At 42.2% G+C, this 25,247-nt stretch overlaps 1 protein-coding gene across 2 annotated transcripts in view; it reads right to left on the bottom strand.

Moving 5' to 3' along the window:
* Window positions 1–22,745, bottom strand: part of kdm6a (lysine (K)-specific demethylase 6A) — a 65,456-nt gene extending 42,711 nt beyond the window's left edge. The window contains exons 1-5 of one of the 2 annotated variants that reach the window (XM_049593346.1): window positions 22,237–22,745; window positions 22,027–22,090; window positions 12,696–12,804; window positions 11,332–11,381; window positions 5,753–5,811 (exon numbers count right to left, since the gene is read on the bottom strand). In XM_049593346.1, the coding sequence (XP_049449303.1) occupies window positions 5,753–5,811; window positions 11,332–11,381; window positions 12,696–12,804; window positions 22,027–22,090; window positions 22,237–22,406 (452 nt within the window). In that variant the 5' untranslated portion in view covers window positions 22,407–22,745. The remainder of the gene's footprint in view (window positions 1–5,752; window positions 5,812–11,331; window positions 11,382–12,695; window positions 12,805–22,026; window positions 22,091–22,236) is intronic. The other variant, XM_049593345.1, reaches the window with a different exon arrangement.
* Between the last annotated feature and the right edge of the window lie 2,502 nt (window positions 22,746–25,247).

The raw sequence follows: 25,247 nt of genomic DNA, 5'->3' as shown, positions 1-25,247 counted from the left end.
CTGCTGTATGGGCCTCACTGGGTCTGTCTGCAGTGACATGTAAATGAAACTGCACATATAACATGGATGTGTATAACTGTAACAGATGGTTCAAACACTGGATATCATAATTACACTGACAAAGAATCTAACAGGTGGAACCTTCTTTATTTTTTGTCTGCCCCAGTTAACCACACTTTGTCCACTGCTCAGTTGAAATGTGTTAAGATGATCCACACACATTTGTCTTTGTAAAAAAAAAAAAGTCCAAGCCTGGACTTACAACAAACTTTATCTCTAACAGACTGACTCTGCACTTTCGCTGCCTGAGCTAATGTTAGCTTCCCAGTCTGAATGAACAATGACTTCACAGCCTCAAATCCCTGAGGTCTTGATTCAGGGCTTTTCAGATGATAAGCCTTTAATAACACCGCTATGAGGTGCTTAAAAGTTTAACTGGAAGATTTGACATCCTGTTCCTCAACGACCAGCTGTCAGTCATTGCAACTGAAGACATGGATGTTAACTACTCATCTACAGTTACTGTCTAGTTACTTACAGACTCACTGTCTGTATTGCTTAACAGACAAAAAAGATGCAGTACACTTTTTCAGACATCAAAACAGAGAGGAAACATAATGTCTGTTATAATGACCCTCTTGTCTCGCATAGCCAAATCTATCTCACTCTGTGTCGGCATTGGGGAACGATCTGGCTGAACAAAGGATGTCAACATTCAACTGTTAACTAGTTAACTGCTGAGAATACTTTGGACCATCTAAGCCTGTTGGTCTGTATGCTAATGTTGCTGCTCTTCAGGTTACTGCAATGTGCACCACCCAGAGCTGAGAGACAGACAGCTGGTTGCAAAGCGCACCAGCTGTCTGCAACGTATATTTGGTAGAGCTGGGGCTATTCATCGATATATTTGACATCATCGATTACAAAAATACACCAATTTGCAAAACGTGCGTCAGTAAGCTGCAGCCGGCTTCACCCAGTCAAAGCATGGAATCCTCTGCAGAACGAGCTGCAGTTAAAATGGCTTACGTCAAGCGTACAACGCAGAAAGCATTCCGGAGGACTTGATCAAAGCGGCCGCAAGATGGCACCGTTCTGTTAACTTTTTGTCCCCATCAAAGCATGACATATTGAACACTACACATGTGCACGCCGCAGCAGTTCAGCGAGGTGGTGGTCATGCACTGTGCTCACAGGCAGTATGAACACTCTGGGTTGTTTGTATTTCTTTGAACCAATCAAAAATATCTTGGTTGGTACTAAGCCAAAGATGCAGTGAGGGTGCTTCTGCAAAGAGTGTTGGGAGGAAACTGGTTTTGGCAGAGAGGCGTGCGCTGACATTAAAATGGCTGAATCCGCACACAAGAAAACGCCACATGAAACATAAGACGTTTTAGCGTGTGGGTTACTAGCTCAGAATTTTTCGCTTCATGTAGAGCACTACAAAGAAGTGTGGAAATAGGAATGGCTATTTAAGAGTAGTTTCACATTGCGACAGAGATTCTGAAAACAATAACACAGAGGAAGCGTGTTACTGTCTGAGATGGGCGGCCAAAGACAGTCTTTTTACATATAAGCCTCTTTTACACTGCTTGTTTCAAGGTGGGAATTTCCCACTGATATTCTACCTATCTGTTCTTTATAATAGGTACAATCAAGAAATGGGGGGACAGAGCTGTCTTGCCTTTAAGCTGGCAGTGAGGGTAGTAACAGCACCCAATGAAGGTCTGTGTAAAAGAGACAGCCAGCAGGACGGGACCATGATTTAGTCAAGGTTTAAAAAGCTGCTGGAAGCAGTTTGCAGCCAAATCAAAGAAGAACAGCAAAAGAAAATGTCTGTAAATCTGTAAAACAATGTGGTTTAGGAGCTCCTTACCCTCTGAGCAGAGGAGAGATCAGCCGTCACATAGGGAGGGTAAAGGATTGTTACTGCCATGTTATGCCAGTGGTGTTTATAAAGCTCTGCCAACACGCTCTGCTATACGTCACACTAGGGGCTGACGCTGTTGTGTTAACGTCACGCCTGTGATGCCTCTTTTGCTTCCAGGCTGACCACATGATGTTTTAAAATCAAACATTGGAGCAGCATGATGGCGCCATTATTTGGTTCTGTGTAAAAATCCAAAAGAGGCATGAAGAAAGGACTTCATAGCAGATCTGTAGCGTGATCTCTGTGTAAAAAAGGGGCTACTGTGACGGGTTTTCAAAATGAAAGTTTGTTACGGTCTGAGAGTTGCAGCCAATGACAGGCTGCATGTTGCGAGCCAGACTGGTGACCCAGTGACATTTATCCCATTTGGTGATGAAATGCTTCACACTAACATTTAAGCAAAAGATGGAATTTGTCATTCATTGGATGAAATTAATGATCCAGAGTCCAGTGCAGAGTTGATCTGGTCAGTGACTGGAGGGCTGCATTCACAGCTGTAGCGTATAGCAGACCAGAGCTGACTGAGCTGCTGTCGTGTCAGCAATAGAGTTTCTCCTCCTTTCTTAACAAAATTGAAATAAACTAGTCCACAGAGAAAAGGGCATATTAAAACACACATCACTCTCCACTGAACTCACTCACTGTGTAGCCATCACAACAATGGCAATTGCATGTCAGCATGAGGCCTTTCTCCTGTATGAAGCGGCAGAGCTCTGAGCTCACTGCTGACTGGGTGACACCCCCTCCTCCCCTCACACACAAACACACACACACACACACACACACACACTGAACTCATTGCCCCCATTCCCTCCTCCCCGTCTCCCTGCGCCTCCTCCTCATTTATCTGGTCCCTCCCCCTCACCCTCCCCTTCGCTCTGTGCTCAGCGCTCGGCTGCTCCTCCCTCCTCACTGGCGGAATCCAAAGCGAATGCTTGGAGAGCGCAGCTCCTCTACAGAATAGGTTGTGACACACAGCGTAAGGCAGACTCCAGCCAAAGGATGACTCCCTCCTTTAGAAAAGGGCATGTGACAGCACAACAACTGCACATTTGTCCAAATAGGCCAAATACACATCACAATCTGGCTCCAATTGTATGGACGCTAGTTAGTTTACTACTTGAGGTTTAATGGCATTAATGTTCCACGCTGATATTTCCAAGTCAATATTTTGCTGGGGCAGAGCTTGTTTTGGATGGATTTTAACAATGGATCAAACAAATATTCAAATTTAATACCAGACTATCATTCACATGGACAGGCTGGACATGGTTGGGCCAGCGTCTCTCCGGCTAGGCACCACTTCAGCCCTGTGAAGTAACAGTCACCATCTGACAGCTCAGCATTCCTCTGGGCCTTGGCCTTCAGGGTGACGTAACCCCTCCTCACGAACCCAACATGTCACCCTCCCTTCCCCCACTAACACATTCGCCAGGCCTCAGACATGGGGACGCACAAAACTTGGCAGGGCAACTACACCGGAGGCCTTCAAGGTCATGGAGGAAGTGGAGGGGTGGCAGCCGGCAGAGCAGGGGAGAAAGGTCATCACAAACCAGCAGAGGGGAAGGAGGTATCAGAACCAGTGCAGTGTGAACTGCTAGCTTGTTACACCTGCTGCTGTGTGAGCAAATGATTTCACTGAGAACTGAAATGGTCAGTGAAATAAACGGATCAGTGTTGCCTGTAAATGGACAGACTGCACCCAATCCAAAGCTGAGTAAGAGTAAGTGCAATTGTCAGTTAAAAGGGATAGTTCAGATTTTTTGGGGTTGTATGGATACTTATCTATAGTCAGTGTTTTAAGCTCCGATTCCACCGAGCAGTCCAGTACGGTACAGTTCAGTTCAGTACACATTTTTTCTGTTTCCACTGTGAAAATGGTAAATGGTAAGGCAAATGGGCTGCACTTACATAGCCTTTATAATCATCCTGCCACTCAAAGCACTTTTAACACTATGAGTCACGTTCACCCATTCACACACACACATTCATTCATTAGTAGCCGAGCCTATCATACAAGGCGCCACCTGCTACATTTTTTAACTCACTCACACACCAATGGAACAGCCATCTTGAGCGATCTGGGGTTCAGTATCTTGCTCAAGGATACTTCAACATGCAGACTTGAGCCGCCTAGAGTGGACCGCTTCTCCAAACTGGGGGCGTGCTGACTGACTTCTACTGCACATCCTACACTGACTATTGATAAGTGCCCCATACAACCCCATTTTAAAAATCCTAACTGTGCCTTTAAGTAGTAATCAAAGTCATAGCCCTGGCATGACAATTCAACAGGATTTCAAGTATACAATTTTTAGCACTGACTGTGCTGGGGTAGGGAACTGAATGTTGACACCTTACTCTCTACAAGCCTGATGCAACTGGGAGAAACTGGTGAAGATTATCAAGCCCATCGTAGCTTTTAGTGGAGCAAGAAAGAAGCCGTTAGTGGATCCGTCAGAAGCAATAATGCTCTGCTCCCGATGGGCCAGAGAGATGGGGCTCACTGCACATGAAGGGAGTCCCAAAATGGCCTCTAAATCTGGATGATTAAAAGCAGTCGTTTGACAGCACAATCCCCTCGAGAAACTGAGCCACATGGGTACTGAGCCCACCTGAGCCTCTATTGAGGAGGATGATGTGACTTTGACAACATCACAGGACACCTAATGATAAAAATACTGGATGATACTTCAGACATTCTTTCCTTTGTGGACTATCCCATAAAACATAGCAAATGCACACCACTTATAGGGATCCAGTGCTAATGGGCACATCAACTGGGAGGTTCCTTGCAGCTTAGAAGCAGAATCCAGGTTGTCTATTTGGACGGATAATAAAATGAATGCAATGGTTTTAAATCTTCAAAGCCTCAGCTCTGACTAAGACCAAAGAAATGCTCTGTTGTGATAACTTACTAAAGCAGAAATATCATGCTCAACAGGCACGCAGTTTGCCGTAGAAGACAGATAACGCCAGGCCAGCTGCTACAGTTTGATATATTGGTAAGCTGTCTCTTCTATCTCCACTACTTTGGCTATTAGGTTCATTTGAGGACACGTCAGTGAGTGCACTGCCTGCAATAAGATGTGTCCTCATTAAAACATGAAGACCACAGTCACACATAATGCACCTCCCTGCTGTTGTTCTGCAACCAGTTCTCATGCAAAGCTTCTCACGTCTTCGCACATCAATACTCCCATTGCACTACGTGTCAGACCACCACAAATATATGAATCCTCAAGCAGCAGGAAGCACATAATATAACTGCCTCTATTTAAGATGTGATGGTGTTTTGCCATGTGAGCCAAACAGGAAGAGGAAACTTGTCATACTGCTTATTACTGATGCAATACAAGTTGGATTCAGCACTGTGATGCTGTCGGCACAGGTTGCAACATTTTCATTTGCCCGAATGTGTCATAATGACAACTGCCAGTTCAGCTGGTTTGCAAAAAAAAAAAAAAAAAAAAAAATCAAACCTGTTTAAGCTCGTACATCGGACAAGACAAACCAGAAACGAACCCAACTCTACAGCTCAGCAACTTCAACTGTTTGTTAAGCCACAATATTTCCTTCAATATGTGCACACATGTTTAATACGCACAAACACAGTCTGGAGCCAACTCTTTACTGAACACACAGGTCAAATGATCAGTGTTCTCACCCTACTCAAGGCAAGACAGCAAACATGGATATGCCAATATGTCTGAGTGTTGGTTACAGTTGGACTACAGCTTTGATTATACACCATGTTTTCAATCAGACAAGAAAATATAATCATCATGCATGCAATGAAACACATATTTTTGAAGCACTTACCACTGAAATGCGTTGTAATGGAAGTAAACCATGCCAAGGCCGTATAAAAAGGCAGCATTCTGGAAAAAAAAGGGTCAGAAAATTGTTACAAACAGAGGCATAAAACTTCTTTATCACACTGAAATGATTACAGTTCAAAATCTGACACTAAAAGCAAGCAGTTTCACCCTTGATGGTGGGAGGGGACTTTTACATACAGTGTGTTCATTACTTGAAATGACACGTCTCTATACGAGTTTAAGGTAGGTAACTGTTTTAATCTGTGTTGTTACTGGTTTAAATCACCTGATCCGTTTGTTTAAGAGAGGAAGAGACCTCTGTGGATAATTCAGCTCCTGATAAAAACCTTCTGAACAATAAATACTGAAGGAATTCTAACCAGAAGAAGTTTCAGCTGGTTGTTACACGCCACTAAATCCCCCTAAATCTTACACACTGGACCTTCAAATATAAATCATTTAATAAGAGACATGCAGATCTATCAGCCTCAGTCTTATCTGCGGTCTTATAATGTGTGATTGAAGGTTCTTATAATGCCTGGCTCAGAAGATGAGTACACGCTGAGTTAATAGAGAAAAATGGTGGGCTCACACAGCAGCTGCTGGGCGAGCAGCTTGTCTATGACGAGCCAAAAAGCGTGGAGGAAACACTGATTTATAAAGAACGCTTTATTCAGTGTTTTTACCTGTTTTAATCACCTGGTGGTGTGTTTGTTTTGGAGAGGAAGAGACCTCTGCGGATAATTCAGCTCCTGGTAAAACCTCCTGAACAATGACCACTGAAGGAATTCTAACCGGGAGAAGTTTCAGCTGGTTGCAATCCTCAATGTTAGATGCCACTAAATCTTACACACTGAACCTTTAAGAGCATTTAAGAGGTATTTTAACATTCATTTCTCTTTTTATGTTTGCTAATTTACATTAATACAAGATACTGTTTTCCAGTATAGTACCTGTTTAGTTTTCCCGCTATGTCAGTGAACTAATATTGAGTATTTATAGAGGCATTGGTTTCCCTCAGGGTGTAAGCAAATGTTAATGATCTAATAAAGCAGACTGAGCAGTATGACCAACATATGTACCACTTATTGATGATAAAATAACTAAAAAGACATATGAGACCAATTGATGGGCATGCAGCAGAATTAAATTATGTCCTGCTGAAGATCAACAAGTACCTGAGACGATATCTCAGTCAATACAAAAATGACTGTTGCCTTTTTCTTTCTGACCATTTTTATGAACAAATTCAGAAGAAAAAAAACAAGACTTTTGTAAATTAGGTCTCACAATATCAACTGATCAAGTGAGTTTACATCTCCCATTTGCTGGTCTTTCCTGTCAAGTGATGAGACACACCATAGCGTGAAACAATTTTATTTTATTAAGTGTTAAACCATATAATGTAAATTATACATTACATGAAGAAAAAAGAGAGTAGAGTCGTAAAGCTGCAGCAAGATCTGGCCAATGAGTCACACCAACACACTAGTGCTGCACGATTTGGTAAAAATGTGCGATGTGCGTGTCATGTGGGCCGAACCCGAGCAAAATTGCTCGATTTTTCATTTGTTATGGAGTCCATGATTTCCCTGTGACACTTACAAATGTTTGCTTAGCTGTGCTTGGATGTTATTTTATGAGGCTCTGGCGGCTTTCAGTTGTCTCTTTGTCTTTAACGTTACATGGCTCGGCTTTCTCTCACATGCACTCTTCCTACTTTTCCCTGTGCTGTGCTGTCTCAAGTGTTGTTATAGATTGGTCGTGTTGCCGCGGGATGTGGTGACATTAACTTCGAAACTTTTACACAGCACGTCTTTCAGGTACGGCGACGTTGGACAGAAAGACATGCTGTGTAAAAATTTAAAAGTTAAAGTCGCCACGTCCTGTCTCAAGTGCTGATATAGATTGGTCATGTTACCGCGGGACGTGGCGACTTTAACTTTTACACTTACACAGCACGTCTTTCTGTTCAACGTCGCCGTACCTGAATCCAAAGTATCGCCATGTAACAGACGTTTTATTCGCCACCACCTCAGCCTGTTCTTGGTCGAGCTCATGCTCTTCTTCAGTGTCTGTGTTGGTCACTGCTGCACGCCGGCTGCACGCACCAGGATAGCTTGCGGGTGTGATGTCAACAAACTCTACACACTACAGGAGAGGCAGTCACGTTCACAGGCACACACGTTAACATTTATTTAGCCTACATGAAATCGAAAATCACAGCCTTTTATGTGGTTATGTAATCACACAGCCTGACATCGCGATTGCGATTAGATTAATCGTGCAGCACTACAACACATGGAGCATAAATCAGTGAAATTCCTACATAAACATAATTATGTTGATGCATCTTTTTGCCACTTCCCACTAAGGACCAGTCATATTTGGTCAGTCACACCAGTCTAGTCCTGGCCAATAACAGCCCAGCGCTTGGGGCTTCAAACTGCGGCTATTCTACACGGCCACCAAGAGAAGTCTGCCCCACGCCATTATCTACCAGAGGGTAGGACCTCACACCCTCACTTCACCGTGGTGATCTGTAATCCCGAGGAGCCCAGAGCTGTCAGGTCTGATCACAATCCAGCTCTCAGCACCTCTGTCTAATGGGCATTCCAAACAGTGAGACATCAGACCAAACGGGCCTATTCATCCACACAGAGAGCACGGAGAGGACAGGCTGGACGCCATCATATCACAGCTGATTGGACAATTTATCTCCAGGCCATGAGCAGGAACTGTGGGCAATCTGAACGGAGGCAAGTGTTTCTGCAAATAATACTAAAACGTTGCATCCACTGTATCACATCTTCGTGAAAGTCCCTGCAGCTACACTCTTTGGATGATAAATGTCACTCGATTAGCTAAATTGAGCAGAAGAGATGTCGTGATCCAAACTGAATAAATAGAGCTAAACAAGGCCATTTTTTCATTGATCGACCGGTTCAGTTAAAAAATAGTTTCAGCAATATAACACAACAGAAAACCCCTGATGGTTTTTCTGAACTTCTTCTCTGTTCCCTCACCTTTAAGTCCAGGTAAAGCAAAATCTACTATTTCTTTTTAAACACGTAATACATGGTAGAAAATTTTTCTCCATGCCTGGCCATGACTCACTGGGACCATCTTCATCATAACCCCTCGCCTACTATATAAATATTACGTTACAACAAACTTTAACTTGGAGCGCAGCACATAGCATCAGTGTCATTTCGTCCAAGCTCTGTGCGTGAGCGGCAACTTCGCTACGTCCCACAAGCTCTCTGAGCTCTTTCAGTCTAATAAATACATGTATAAACATCTTTGTTAAATGCCACAATCATATAAACCCAAGCTAAACAGCTGTCACTAATGTATCTGTAAGTATTTCTGGCTGAACTGGCTACCTGTCCCATCAGCAAACTGCTCACTGCTGTGGGCGTGGGTGTGTGCTTTGTGCGTACATTGGTTGCTGTTGCTGCTAAACGAGGCTATCACCGTGCAGCAGCTCTTGTTCCGTGGTTCAGAGGGTGTGTGCTGTATAACCATTGACTGTGTGTGCTAATGGGTTAGCTGCTATCGCGTCTGTTGCCGTGGAGCAGCATTTCTTTGGTTCAAGTGTGTGTGTGTGTCTGTGATACTGGGTTAGCTCCTGAAGGGTGTCCGTCATTTGGCATTGGCTTGGCCTTCATTTTAGCTCCCTCAGCAGACATGACCCCAGCATCTCAGAGCAAGAATACTGCCCATTTTTCATGAGTTTGAAACCTAATTTTATATACTTGTTTTTTTAATCAATTTGGCTGGGTGCTTAATAATACATTTTTTAAATCACAGACTTTACCCAGACTTTGAGTTTTGCGTTCCTCCGATCCCCAGGAACGAAAAGTGTGTTGCTCCACTCCAGTTATAACAAACACTCTGCAGATACTACAGCATAGAGATAATGTGACACTTTATCTGGTGCATTTATTGCTCATTAATTCTTTCAAAAGACTCAGACAGAATCTAGCCACTGGCTCTGAGCTCAGCTGCAGCTGGTTGAAGCTGTGACTGTGGATGTGGTTACTGCTCAGACTACGGCTGCAGTTGTGGTTGTCTATGCCTACGGTGGCTGTACTGTGACTTCTCTTTACTGCTCCTTTTAACGTTAACCAAGAAAGCATTGTGAAGCCACACTGGATCTGAAACTGCTGTGCCTCTATCAAATACGACAGGAGCGTAACCAACACACCACGGAGAAGTTCAGCAGTTTCAACAAAACACTCGAAGCACAGGCATGGCGATAGTCATAATCACAGCGACTGCCTGTGCAGCAGAGGGTGGGAGCGCTACGTTTACCAGCTCTGCCAGCTCTATCTGAGTTCATTCATGCTGTGGTTACAACCAGCAGCAGTCTACTACATTATAATTAATACTGTATCATAACACAGTTCAGCCTCTTTTTGTATCATAGTCAGGGCTCCAAATACCACCTTCATACGCACAGTAGCGCATCTAAAATTTGAGCTGTGCATGAGGCTGCTCAGGGTTGTCAACTCTCATACGCTGACCGTAAGAATCACGCAATCAACTCTTTTCACACGCTCCTACACCCATTCTCTGAGGCAGTGACAAACAAATTCATAACTGATAACAGCACAGCACGAAGAAAGGGAACCAAGAGCGCACGGACAGACGACACAGAGCAGCACAACAGCAGCACCATAAAAGGCTGCCGTCAAGCCCACTGCCTGATTCTGATGCACGTTCATTCATGCTGTTGCGGTACAGGTGCCTGGAGCGGCCATACAGAGCGAAGAAAGACTCACATTTCAGCAGCCATTTCTCATATTCCTCCACAGCAGTACATTGCAGTCAGACTCCAGCCTGTTTCTCCAGACTGGAGGCATGCCGACTGACATAAGTACCTCATATAACCCCACTTCAAAAAATCTGTACTATCCCTTGAATGTGCATCAGTCACAGCAGGACACTGAGGCTCAACATTTGCATAATTCTTTGTGTGCTCACTGTTACTAATGTGCCACATGTACCGGCTCAGTCACACTGACTTGACTGCAGGCCACTTGAGCATGTGGGGCCTTCCACCGCCCTCAGTTCTTACAGTGTGTCTCTGGCACAGACTGTACCCACTCCCTCAGTGTCCTTAAATGCACTCAGCAGTATATTACCTCCACATGTCCTCGAAGAATCAAGCACATACACAACAGGCTGACAACCAGCCCAGTCTTCTTGTGTGCACAGCAATCTTTCCATCATCGCCTGACACATTTCAACACAGTAGAGTCTACTCACTAAGCATTAGGACAGTGATATGTTTTCATTGTTTGTCTCTGTATATTAGCACACTGGATTTCATGTTGATACAACAGTGCCAAGTTACACCTTTACGAATACCTAAGGATGTTCACATTCACACTGGGTGAACATTGCATAAAAAGTGACCCAGTTTTAGGGCAATGCAGTTGAGTGTGCACTGCAATGGTTTCTACTGGGCACCATGTGGACCAAAGAGCAGACCACACCAACAGTTAAGGTCAGAAAGAATAGTGGCACAAAATATAAAAGGTGCTATTTTACCAACATGTTGCGCAAACTCACCTTCCAGTAGTCCGTCTGTAAACTGAAGTACCTCTGGTATGCAGATAATGCTGAGAATAATGAGACGAATAGAAGGAGGTGATACAGACAGAGGGGGAAACACAGAAGGAGATAATCAACAGTTGTGAAAATGTTCAAGATATTCGACTCAGCTGCACTTTCAACACTTCCCAGTGAGAAGGATTTCAAGACAAAACAAAACAGGATCATGATGGCACAGGGGTGACACTTTACAACATGTTATGCGTGCAACCCATCGCAGGAGATTTAAAAAGTAGCTGTTAGCAGTGAGTGGCTAACTGCAAAAAGAACAGCTGCCATATAACAGGGACGGTAATTAATTGTTGATGCCATGTTATGCCATTGTTGCTGTTTATAAAGCACTGCCGACACGTATGTCACACTAAAGGTCAATGCTGTTGTGTTACATTTCACTTTAGCTGCCCCCTGATAGTCGACCAAACGTTAGTCAACCAGAAAGTTGGTCATTAGTCGGCAAGACTTCATTGGTCGCTTGGTCGCCCAAAAAAAAAAGAAAAGAAAAAAGGTGAAACTCCATTAGGAGATATGCCTTATCAATATAAATCAAAAGCTATGTGACTGCACCATGTGGGACTTTAAAGTGAAAGGACAGACACAGGAAGTGTCCACGCTCAGCAGTCAGACAGGAGTCAGGTTAATCTCCAGGGCTGGTACCTGCGGTTATTCCACAGGCTAGTTAATAACATGTCGGGCAGGAAATCCAAAGTGTGGGATCATTTTGAGAAGGTGAAGGACGAACCCAAGGTGATATGTAAACTCATCTTCATTGGCTGACTACAAACATGACGTATCATCTGAAACATGGAAGTAGCTACATGCCCATTAGCCCACAGCGTCATTAACAGGCGGCTCGCTCAGTGTGTGACGTGCACTTGTAGATAAAATATAGGCCTATGTTAATGAAGCTTCATTAGTACGGTTTTGTATTTCTCTGTAATGTAACACAGTGTTAACAATGTTACTGATACTATTCTTTCTCACACCTTTAACTCAAACCACCAAAATATATCATTACATTCATATCAGAAAAATGCAGGAGACTTGTCGACTAATGGCCCTAAATGACGACTATTAGTCGACTAGGAATATTCTTAGTCAGGGGCAGCCCTACATGTCACAATGCTGGGACACTATTTAAAAATTACACACGGATGCAGAATGATGCAGCCGTCATTTGGTTGTATGTAAAAAGGTGGCATGAAGAAGGGACTTCACAGCGGCTCTATAGCGTGATCTCTGTGTAAAATGGGACTTTAGATTTTAATGTTAGAGAGGTACAAAATAAACAAGACGCAGGAGGCTTTACACATAGAGACTCTCACCTTTTGGATAGTCCTCCAGCAGGAGGTTGAAGTGGCCGAGCTGACAGAAAATGTCAGGGTCCACTTTCCCTTCTGCTTTCAGGATGAGGGCATCATAGCAGCTAACAGCCTGAATGAAAGAACAACAGCAGTGAAGAGTTAAAGAGGTGCTACAGCTGTAGTGAAGAACACAGAGATAAACGGTTGATCAATACCATGCATCACACACAACGATAAACGGTCAATACAGCAAGCAAATTTTGACTCCAGCCTGCTGCTTTACCTTAACGCTTATCAGACACAGCTGACTGATAAACTACCAAAGAGTATGTTTCCAGGCCTTCCAGGACTGTTTTGCATAGCAAGAGCTGAATGCCCAAATATGGACCATGTCAGTTAGGGTTTAAACATTGGCTAAACAAATGACTCCTGCTGGCCCATACTGCAGCCACTGAGGAGGAATGATGAGAGAGTGGGGATGGGTATCGTTAGCATTTTATTGATGCTGATTTCAGTACTGCTTATTAATACCAACACCTTACTGATACTCTTATTCATACTACTCTCTGTAATTTGGTGCAAAATAAATTAAGACATGACATAAAAAGATTAAACAGTTGTGTAAGCTGCTGATTCACAGTGAATCTCCTACAGACAAAACATAAATAAAATTGTACCAAATCAACAGGCTTTCTCTTTCTTCTTCGCCTGAACTCAGAGCACCACATAGAAGCAAAAATATAAATAAAACAAACTAACTTAAAATGAATACGTCATCACAGAATGCAACCAAAAGGAAGCACTGTGAATTGGACACGCAACTCGGACCAAATGCAATTTTATTGGTTACTTCAGTCTGTCTTTAGGGGCTGGATGGATACGGTGATGCTCTGTAGAGCGATAGTGTTATGGGTGTGTGAGCTGACGCTGGACAAGGACGGGGATTCAGTGTGGTGATGCAAAGTAACTTTACTGTACGTTCAAACCAGAAACTTCCAAAGAGGCAGGGCGTCGGTGGCTTAGTGGGTAGAGCAGGCGCCCCATGTACAAGGCTGTTGCCACAGAGGCCCGGGTTCGAATCCAGCTTGTGGCCCTTTGCTGCATGTCATCCCCCATCTCTCTCTCCCCCTTCACACTTACCTGTCCTGTCCATTAAAGGCAAAAATGCCAAAAAAAAAAAATAACTTTAACCCCCCCCCAAAAAAAACCAAACAAAAAAAAAAAACCAAACAAACTTCCAAACAGGCAAAGTCTCTCGTGGACACCCAAGAAGCACGACTGTCAAAAATATTTGTGGCAGCTTTGGTCGCTCTAGTTGCTCATCACGTGAATCACTGGAAGTTCAATCGTGCTTGTCAATTTAAAGGAGACACAAAGCGGACTACTGGCTTGAAAGCAGCATAGTTGCTACTTGCTGTTGTCCAGTCAAAACGTTTATAGTTGGCCTACAGAAAGTTATGTTTGGTCAATGAAAACAGAAAACGTATGTCGTCCCATTCAAACCAAACATCTTGCATGCTAATTCGCAACATTAGCCTGCAATTCTCTCCTCTATTACTAACATTACACACTTTAAAACTCACCAGACCACGTCCACAACGTGGTCCCAAGCCTCATTCTTTTTATTTTGGTCTCTGCAACCGAACAGCGACACATTATAAAGGACTGAGTGGGTGCGAACGCAAGTAATAAACTTCCCGATATCCATCGTCGGAACAAGTGTGCCGTACGAACCAAAGTTACATGGCTTGTTCTCTGGGACCCGCTTTATCGAAGCACGTCAGCATTCCGATTGGTTGTCGCCAAAACGCGTCAGGGCTCATTACCATAAAGTTAAACGAGTTTTAACTCCCCTCCAGACCCGCTCCGGTCTCTTTAGTAGCCCAAGACGCGCGGCTAACAACCAGGTCGCCCATGGCGCTGGGCTCTCATTGAAAATTTTGGGAGCTCTGGTTGCTGTTGGTTTGAACGTACAGTTAGTGATGTTATTCCAAACAACGGATCCTCCAAAACGGAGGCTATTTGACAGTTTAGAAGACACCTTATTTGATATGCAGCAAAGTCAAAATGCAGTCGATCATGTATGTGGAATTGCGGGAAGCCAAAATTTTGACAAGATTTATATATTATAGGAATGTCTGTAGTCATAGCCTACATAGTGGAGGATTTGGGTATTGCCTCCCCGGTCTGCCTCCGGGGTTTTTTCGGACCTAATTGTATTGCGGAGTTTTGCACAGCAGCGACCAGATCTTTGCTCAATGGCACAACAGTCTCCTTCAGTACATTATTCTATGCTTTCTTTTGATTTTCACATTGGCTAGTCATCCTGTTTAATTTTTCTTCTGATTAAATCGGAACTGTTGAAACAAGTTGTAGGAAGCCTCTGCAAGTAATTGGTTGCTGGCAGACACTCTGTGCTGCGATAAAATGGTTAATCAGCAGTGCCGTGCACTGTAGAGCCGATGCGCTGCTGGTTCTGCCGGCCTGAATAGAATATAATATCTACTGTTGTGTACAGCCTTATAGACTGAGTTGAGTAGTGATGCGCGGGTCGACCCATAACCCGCAGGACCCGCAAATGGACCTGCGGGTCGGGCAGCAGTGATCGTCTGTTAAATCTGTCGGTTCCAACGGTTCCATAATTCATATTAAATTCAAAAGATAACGAAAAAACAGCTACAAGTTAGAGGGAATAGTGATAAAGTGGTAAAACTTGGCATTGATCCACAGCCTCAGACGGATGCGCTCAAGCGTGCCGTGCGCACAAGCTCCGTTGGTAGGCGATACTATATTTTCACATTTTTAACAATGCAATTTAAAAGTTTTAGTTTTTATTGATAACCTACATTTACCAACAACAAAAAGACTACATTTAGCACCAAAAAAAATGTTTAAAAAAACAACAACAACAACAACAAAAAAAAACAAATATCGAATACCAAATTTCCATAACGAATACCTACCCATAAAAATGAATATTCGAATATCCGAATATTTGGGTACAGCCCTACTAAAAATGTAAGGTTACTGTCTACCCCGGTCCTTGGGGCCCTGCGTACCGTGCCGCCAACACTGCAGCCATGGCACATTGAGCTCCAGAGAGCCGGGGATGACCACAGTTAGGTCTCCGATGTATGCAGAGCACCGCAACAAAAGCAGCGACACATCACTGACAGTTTAATATCTAGAACACAGGACTGCCTCTCAGTGGTTTCTTCGACATGAGAAATACTTCAAAAACTAGTGACATCACACAACGCCACTTGACTTCAACATGGTTTTGTTGTTTGCAGTGTGGCAGTATCAGGGAAAATAATAGGGCGTGTCCCCAGGATGCATCAGTGATAAGATTACTCCGTCCTTTCAGATTTTTAAGGCTATGACACATCAAGCCGACGGTTGGCTGTTAGCAAGCTTTTGTCGCCCTCATAAGTAGTGTGTTCTCCTTGTCAGCCCCCGTCTGCTATTTTTTTGGCTGAATCAACACGTTAAATCTGTGTCGACGATGGTAGACCCCATCGGTGAATGAAATCACCGATTGGCAGTGAAGAGAAACGGGTAAGACAGTAAACAAAGAGCTTAAGTCAAGAGGAAGTGAGACTAAACGAACTTGTTATATTAGGTAAGATTATTTTTCTTGAGCCTCTGAGCTTCTTAGCAGAAACGTTTCCTGATGGTTTGTGTTATTCTTCACTGGCACACGCTAAGTATGCGGTTTCAACACGAAAAAAAAATAGTGATCTATTAAAAATTGATTGTTTTACAAACTGTCCAAAAAGACACCACAGTTCAAGGCTGGATTACAAAGGGATACGATCACACAGGAGCCCTCACTGAAACAGCACAACTGTTAGTGTTAGCTTCTGGGCAAAAATAAATTAAAAAATAAGTCTGTTGCATACAGAAAATACGACATAGTCAGCCAACTGCTTTCATGTCGAGTGTAGGGGTAAACAACATATCGGAAATTCATTTGCATCGTGATATTAACATGTGCAATATAGCCTAAAGGTATTGTAAAAGACTGATTGAACTGTGGTAAACTGTATATCAAAGTCACACATTCACACGCAACATATTGTGTTGAAACAGTGTTGTTGGGTGTTTTCACTAGTTTTGAAAGTATTTTTTTATGTCACAAATAAACACTGAGAGTGAAGCTTGTGTTTTAGATGTTATTATCATACTGTCTGTGATGTGTCAGTGTTTTGTTCTGGTGCTCTGCACAGATCTGACACCTGTCCGCCCGCCTGTTCTCATCCCCGGCTCTCTGAGGCTCTCAGCACCACCGTTTCCTTGTAAAGACTGTGGGGCAGCACAGAGGGCCACAGGGACCGCTGGTAGACAATAACCTTGTATTTTAAGGTTCATAAAATACACCCAAATATGTCGGATATTACTACAGACATTCCTGTTATCTTACATCACAGTGACTGTTGTGACAGCAGATGCTGTATTCACTCATGTCAGAGATGATGGTGATTTACCATCCAGGGGATATGCCGGGTTTTTTAATAATGCTTATTTCTGAAGTGACGAGTCAGGAACAGGTTCCAATTTAGTACCAGTGTGTGTGCACGCATCTGAGATAGAGTCAACATAACTATTATGTTGAATGCAATAAGCCATGAAAAAAAAAACAGAAGAATAAAATTGAGTAATTTTATGTTGAACAGAGCGTCACCTTCAGTGTGTGCTCATCTTGTTGAGCTTTGCCATCACTTAAATCAAAAGGACCCAAATTACAAATGATTCAGTGATGTGTTTCTCATAAGACTGAAAGCCTAAAGCACAAGACTGGGTGAAATGAAATCAGTTTACTGTGACACACTGATTCTAGTTTACTTCTGTACCTTTTTAACATTATGTTCTTGCACAGTTTGTTCTGAAGTCACCCAGACGTTTTCATCTGTACGTACCATTCAGAATATATTGTTTGTGTTTGTCTTGTGGTTAGTGATGCAATCAAGATCAAGATCAGCAATGCTCATGCAAGAATTTCTACCGGAGCAGGCCATATATAATATGTCTTATATTTGCTTCTTCTTTAGACAAACTTGCAAACCACATCTGATCATTCTTATCACACAGTATGTTCACTGTGTGATCATTCTTATCACATACTGTTGAGCAGTTTCTTTGCAGCACAAAGCTGAAAGTAGATTAACAAAGTAAGTCTCATATGATCAGCTCTACGCAGTCTGTGAAACCAACACAAACTTTAGTGTACTTAAAGTCAGGGCTGGGTGACTGATCATCTTTTATCTTTAATTTTGATTATGAAAACAAGATAATTGAGATGAAACAACTGTTGTGCCACATTCTGTTTCACAGCAATGCTGCGTCGCCTCACGTCGCCTGTGTCCAGGCCAAAAGGTTGCACTCGAACACACCGCAAAGACTACGGCCAACCGCAAACTAGCACGTACATTCTGTATCTGCTGAGATAAAATAGTTCTCCATACCAGCAGGTGGCAGTAGTCACATTAAAGGGAAACGGAAGACTGACAGAACAGATTCAAGATGCTAGTCAGCCAGTTAGCACATTAAAACACAACCTGATACTGAAAGAATAGATTATATTTACAGTGTGTTAGCAATCAATAACAATCAATTATGAAACATTTCCGTGAAAGAGCTCAATGACTAACAAATAATTTTACATCATCTAAAAAGTTTGTGTTGATCTCACCGCTCATGACATTAGCTGTTTGTTTGTTTGTTTGTTTGTGTTGCTCACTTCTGTTTTTTTTTTTTTTTGAGCTGAACTGCCGGACAGAGGGATTACGAGCTCCAACGCCTATTCAACATGCTGAATCGGCAGAGAAAACGCTATCAAGGAGCAGTAAGGGTCAACAGTGCAGACACACTGCAAAAACTAGTGTGACAGAAGCTCACTAACAGCCAGATACTGACTGATGGATGACCGTCTTGGTGTGTCAGGACCTTTAGAAAACTAATGTATTAAGCGTTGCTAACTTGGCGACCTTTTCACTGGATTAATCGACTTTTTAGACCATCTCAGTGGCCTTATTTCTAAAAGCTACTAGTGACAAATCTAGCGACTTATTCAGACCATAAGGGAAAAGTCAGAAATGTATTATGTTGTAATTCATTGCAGTGCATGCTGCTCAAAGTAAATGCAGTCAACGGCTCTTTTGCCGACAGTGCTACATCCCAGCCTCTTCTCTTGTGCTGTCTTTGTATCTGTATATCATTTATTAGACTTTTTTTCAGTTCAATAAATGCATGATGTTTCCAAAGTCAATTAGTAATCATAAAGTACTGTCATATCAATACTGACCAAAACAATCAAAATTATAATTTTTGTCATAATTGACCAAACCAACATTAACAGCAATATCTGTTCGCAGCAGAACTGGCTCTTCACTTATTATGACAACACTCTAGAGAAATTACTAAAACATTTATTCAGAAAGCGCATTAAAGGATGAATTCTGATACCAAACTGTCCGACTCATGTATCAGAAAAACTAGTAGGTTGCATCCCGCACTGGACAGTCCAATAGATGAATATTGGTCAATTTATTTGCTAACCTAATGACCGTCACCCTCATCATGCAATAGAAAAAAAACATTTTTTAAATCTTCATAAATGATGTGACATAATTTACAGTCATTTATATGTATATAAATATGCATGTAATAAAAGATTCTGTATAGACTCAATCACCATGTTTATTTACAACAACTTCCGGGTAGAAAACCCTTGCGTCACGTACATAAAATTGAACAGCACTGAGCAAATGCTGCTTCAGTTTGGTTAGTTTTTAGCCACCAAAAAAAAAAACCTTACTGTCAGACAGTCTTTTCCAACAGGGAATTGAAGCCGCTATATCAAAGCCACCAGACTCCATTGACAAAAACAGTCATTTTACATAGCAGAACACTGGAGTTGCTGATCTACCCCAGCCTTGACTGGTTTTTGTGTGTGGTAAAGCAGAAAATATCCAAATACAGTGTAAATTTACACCGATATTGATTTTTCTAGGTGGCTAAAATATGTTTTGCTGCAGCCCTGTCACCAACAGAACGTTGCTTAGCTTCCCTGCCAGTAGATTTGGTGTGTTAAAGATGACAGAAAAGCAGCATAGTACATAAAATAAGCACAACAGAAACGTCACATAGGTCGCACAACCGTGTTTAACCATATACTTCTGAATGGTACAGTCATGGTAACAAAATAAAACAAACAAGTTTGCCAATTTGACATATTCAAGCAACTAAAATCAACTGCCAGATGTTTCCCAGGAAGTGACTGTTGGTGTGTTAGCGTGAGGTCACAGTGATTCAGTCTACACTACAGTATGATAAGTTTGTAAGGAAGATGGACCTCAGTTGAGGTTGTAATAAATCATGCTTGCATCATTTATCACCGGAAAGCCACTACATTGATTTGAAAAGATGGGATCTAAACATTCATGTATAAAATTAATATTGCATTAGTTTATTTTATTGAAACAAATGTACTAGTACCTTAATATAATATTTATAGAATCAAATTGAGTCTTTGCTGGAGGAATCACCACCACTTCAACCCCACCACCTTATCTCAAGCTCCTTGTAAGAAAAAAACGCACCAATTCTCACATTTACAGAAAAAAAAACACTCACAAATATGCATTTCCTTACATTTCCATTATGCAGCATATTAAAACCATGCATTACCACACACATTACCACACACATTTTGGAAGTGCTGGCTCAGTGCCAAGCCGTTCTACTTATGAAATTGTGCAACAGGGGTTAGCTGAGGCCCAGCAGAGCACCCTGCAGGGACAGTGTGATTCAGCAAACAATACACTTACACATGCATCCTACAGTTTTACAAACTACATTGGGATAGTACTAAAATAATGTTTTCTTATTGTTCTCAATGATAAGTGGATCAGTTTTAACAGTGGCTGAACTAATACACTCCCATCCCCCCTGTTTTAAAATGGTAGAGTCCAGAGAGAGGATGTAAAGGGAACTTAGGTTGATTTATTCCACCAGAGATACACATGTATTTAATGTGACACAGCCTTATGTATTTGGTGTTATCACGAGGAAAGGTCCCACGATCAGATCCTATACGTTTATGGTGTGTGCAGGCCTGCATGTGCTGGTCAGGTACGGTCAGCAGAGTATGAAGGACGGCAATACCGGAGCGCATGGCTGATCCTGATCTGAAAGTCCACCCTAACAAAACAATGTAATCAAGCAGAAACCAGGAGCCACATGTTGAAGACACACATCAAACACAGGCGACGTAACGGTGCTCACACGGACTGCGTGGACACGGCTATGTGCAGCACTGTACACTCAGCAAAGTGGGCTTCCGCTTTATAATCAACCACCTTTGTCACACACACACTGAACGCCTCCGTCGTGATATGGTTTTATGCGAATGCTGATTAGCCTAGCCACCAATGCTAGTTAGCAAGCAAACGTTTGCTTGTGGGTATTTTCTTCCCATCCCCGCCATCTTGGGCCAAGTCAAGCAGCCATTATTTTATGCAACCCTAAAGTGGTAACGAGTGTGTGTTTGTTTCCATCTCGATAATGTCAGCTAAGTGGCGTCGTAGCGGTTGTGTGTGCGAGTAAGGAGAGGGGGGAGAAAACCGCTGGGGCAGTTAGCCGCTACATGCTAACAGAGTGAGCTGACGCACCAGCCAAAGTAACTGCCGTTATACAGGATGGGACGGTGGTTCAGTGGGATACAAGCGGCTCTGTCAACTTAACGTTACGGAAGTGTGTATTTAGCTTCCATTAAAGCTTATAATCATTTACCTGCGAGCTACATGTAACAGTAAGATAGCAAGGTGTTACATTTGTGCACCTCACCTTAGGAGCCCTTTAGTTTGGCTCCACCACACAGCAAATGTGACCAAGTTAAAACATTATGGTGTCTTCTTCACACATGCCTGTCTCCCCTTATGGACCATTGTGTTCACAGTGATATGTATGTTATAGCAAACACGTTTACATACAAAGCTTTCACCTAGCATGCTACCTATTCCTTCAACAACCGATGACACAACTGATTTTATCAGGGTGTGGATACATGGACACACACAGTCCTGCAGTTTGACTCTCTAGGCCCGTTTAATTTTGATTTAAATGTCCTGGAGTTAATGTGTCTGAGCTCAGCAGTGCAAGTGTTGCTTAGTGTAAAGGTGCATAAATGAAAGCTGCCGTTACAGTCAGTGTGGTTCAGGTTAAAGTTGGGGAAATGGAGGCTTGTGTGTGTCGCCGCTAGCCGTGTAGCAGGAGCAGCGCTGGGAGGTCTGTACCACTTATTTCAGGTGGGTTCTGCACTAATGAGAGGAGATAACCGAGAGAGGCATACCTTTAACAGCAAGGCCTTCGTTCTGGCGCCATCTTCTTGAAGCCTATGAAATCCAAACAGTGAACTGCAAGTAGAGGACAGACAACACACAGGCGGTTCCGTATTACTTGGGGGGGCTAATCGGTATTTGTTGTGTTCAAACTGCGCGAACAAAGGTACATATAGCAGAAAAGAAGCGGGTGAGGCGGTTCACACAGCAGATGCGCTAACCTGTCAGTTCCCACCAGGCTCTCTTTTTCTTGCGCTGTTAGCTTCGGAAAGTCCTCTTCGATATCAGTCGCTGTTCTCGACGCCATTTTCTCCTCGTCATTACCAGCAACGCCGAGACTCCGGGCAGCAGCAGAGGCAGCGGCGGTGAGCGACACTCCGCACGATTTCATGGGAAAGAGACGGGACGATCGACGGGACCGAGTAACTCCGGGCAAAATGCAATAACAACGAAAGAGTTGCACGCCTATCCAGGACTAAAATGGGGCGTAGCGTAATTCTTGCCAAATCCTCAAGGAAATGATCCCTTCAAGTTACCTTCCACACTCCTCATTGTACATCACAACACAGCGTGTATTCCAGTGCCAGTTTGTGCATGAAGTTGATGTCACGTTGGGTGTTAGGAGGGAGTGTTACTTGGTAATATCGCAAACTTCCCCAACCATCGGCTCAAAGTTGTTGTAATTGTGTCACATAGGCAAACGCACGCCGCCACCGTCGGCACGCCCTCCGTCCGCCCCGGCCAATCAGCGGCCGGCGTGTGCGGTCACGTGGCCGTCTCCAGTTGATGTGTTGCGAACACGCGGACGAACACGCGCACGCACACATCGAACGGGCGCTCCAAGGCCCGCCCCCGAGGCCTGCGATTGGTTTCTCGCGTTATATTATGATTACGTAACTGTATTTCAGAGCAGCCCATTGGTCAGGACAGCTGTCATGTTTGTCTGTGGGGGGCGGCTGTCAAGGATGTTTGTTGCAACGTTGCACATAGATAGATAGATAGATAGATAGATAGATAGATAGATAGAGTTTTTTTATATGTGATATAATATTCATGAGTTTTTTTTACTTTATCAAACCAAAGGCCAAATCACATAAATAAATTATATTATTATTATTATTATTATTATTATCATTATTAAAGGACACTCAATCAGGCAAGGGACTGTACGTTACTTGTAAGGGGGGAGGAAGTGGTGCAATAAGGGGGAGGTATTTTAAATATTTTTTTAAGCACTAAGAAGAGACATGCTTTTTTATTTTTATTTTCTCAAGAGGGGCAGGGTTCCCACACATTTTCATGGATAAAATTTCTAAATTTTTTCATGACTTTTCATGGACATAATATAAAGAATTTTATTTTTCTTGCCCCACTTGTCTCTCGTTTTTCAAACATATCAGATTCAAACTCTTTTCAAACATAATGCCAGCTAGCTGGCATAGTTTAGTAGCAATTTATTTCAAACATGTAAGTAGCAAATAAACAAATTGTAAGACAAAAAAAATCCCAGGTTACTAAAGGAAGCATGGAAACTGAAAACAACATATAATGATTTGATTTACATGGCCAAAAAGGAGTGGGAGGAAATACAAACTTATTTATTTATACCCCTTCTCCATATATTAATAATAATCAATTATGTAGCTCCCTATCAGTATAAAGCTGTAGAATACTTAATTCTCATATTCTAATAAATTAATTACCAATAATATTTGTCTTACAGCAAGATATAAAGAATTACAAAAGATAAGATATCCTTTATTTATCCCACAGCAGGGAAATCTGCAGCATTACAGTAGCAAAGGGACAGTGCAAACAAGAAGCATCCGTAGAAAAATAAAATACAAAGCAATATCTAAGCACATAAAATAAGTAAACTGTACAAAAGCAAAGCGTAGTATAATAAGCAGACTATAAAAACACAAAGCAGTGTAATAAAGAGGCAACAAAAAGAAGCAGAATATAATAAAGAGACAGACTGAATGGCTGATTTTATGTTATTGACCGACAGAAGTGTAGATATTGCAAACTTTAACAATACTGATACAGACAGGGAGAGACGAGCTTGAACAAATTTTTCTTATGTTACATAACGTGATAGGTTATCCATGGAGGATCATTTTCACAATTTCATCATACACAAAGAAACTCAAACTTTTTCAAAACTTTAAGTGATTTTCTAATTCTAATTCCATGACTCTTCCAGGACTGGAAAATGCTAGTGTGATATTCCATGACTTTTCCAACTGTAGGAATGCTGGAGGGGCACGCAGAATTAAATCTTTGTATTTTGTATTTATTTTGTAGAGGCTGTGAAAACATAAATTATTATTTTTGAACACATCATGTGCAAAACATAATTAAATCTGAGCTTAAAATAATGATATTCCATCAAAATGACTTTATTCTGTGTCTCATTTAAAAGCCTTAAGGGTCAAAATAAAACAAATGAAAAAACAAAGTCACATCCCAGCCACACTGCTCCTCTGATAAGTTAAGAACAGTCCCTAAGTACGAAACAAAGTAAAATATAAGACATAAATAGATGCAAAGCAATCAGCTAGACCACACACTAACATTTAGACTTGTTCATAATAGTGCCCAATGTGCATTTGTTGTCATCTCATCTGCAGGTTTTGTGTCCATAACAGTTTATGGGTTTAAGCCAGGTTTTGTTTGGCTTAACCTCCCACTGCAGACAAAACTGTAACTCACTGAATAAGCATTATCATATTATCAAACAAGTTCTGCACACTAACCATTACATATTAGTACACATGGGAGGTAATGCAATTATGTCATAATTAATCTGTTGTAATTAGAATTTAATGGCATTGTATTCAACAAAATAAGTTACTAAGGTTTACTATGGTTAACCCTTATTTCAGGGAGGTCTCTTCTACATGGGCACATCTGATGGTGAAGACTGCTTGGCTATATTTCTTAATACAGCTGAGAAGAAAACATTGTACTTGTGACATTTACTTTAAGGGGTGGTTCAGATTTTTAAAGTGGGGTTGTATGCGGTCCTTCTCCATAGTCCTTATAGCCTTAGTCAGCGCATCCCCAGTTCAGACAAGCAGGCTGGAGTCTGACACAGAAGATGAGCAATATACCGCTGTGAATGGGGGTCAGCAACAAAATGTATTTTAGCCACCTAAAAAAAGCAATAATAATAATACATTTTATCTGTAGAGCACTTTTCATGGTACTCAAAGACGCTTTACATTTG

This window comes from Epinephelus fuscoguttatus, linkage group LG13 (assembly GCF_011397635.1).
Source record: "Epinephelus fuscoguttatus linkage group LG13, E.fuscoguttatus.final_Chr_v1".
Classification (NCBI taxonomy): domain Eukaryota; kingdom Metazoa; phylum Chordata; class Actinopteri; order Perciformes; family Serranidae; genus Epinephelus; species Epinephelus fuscoguttatus.
Note: the sequence above shows the minus strand (reverse complement) of the source record. Positions and strands in the feature narration are given on the sequence as shown.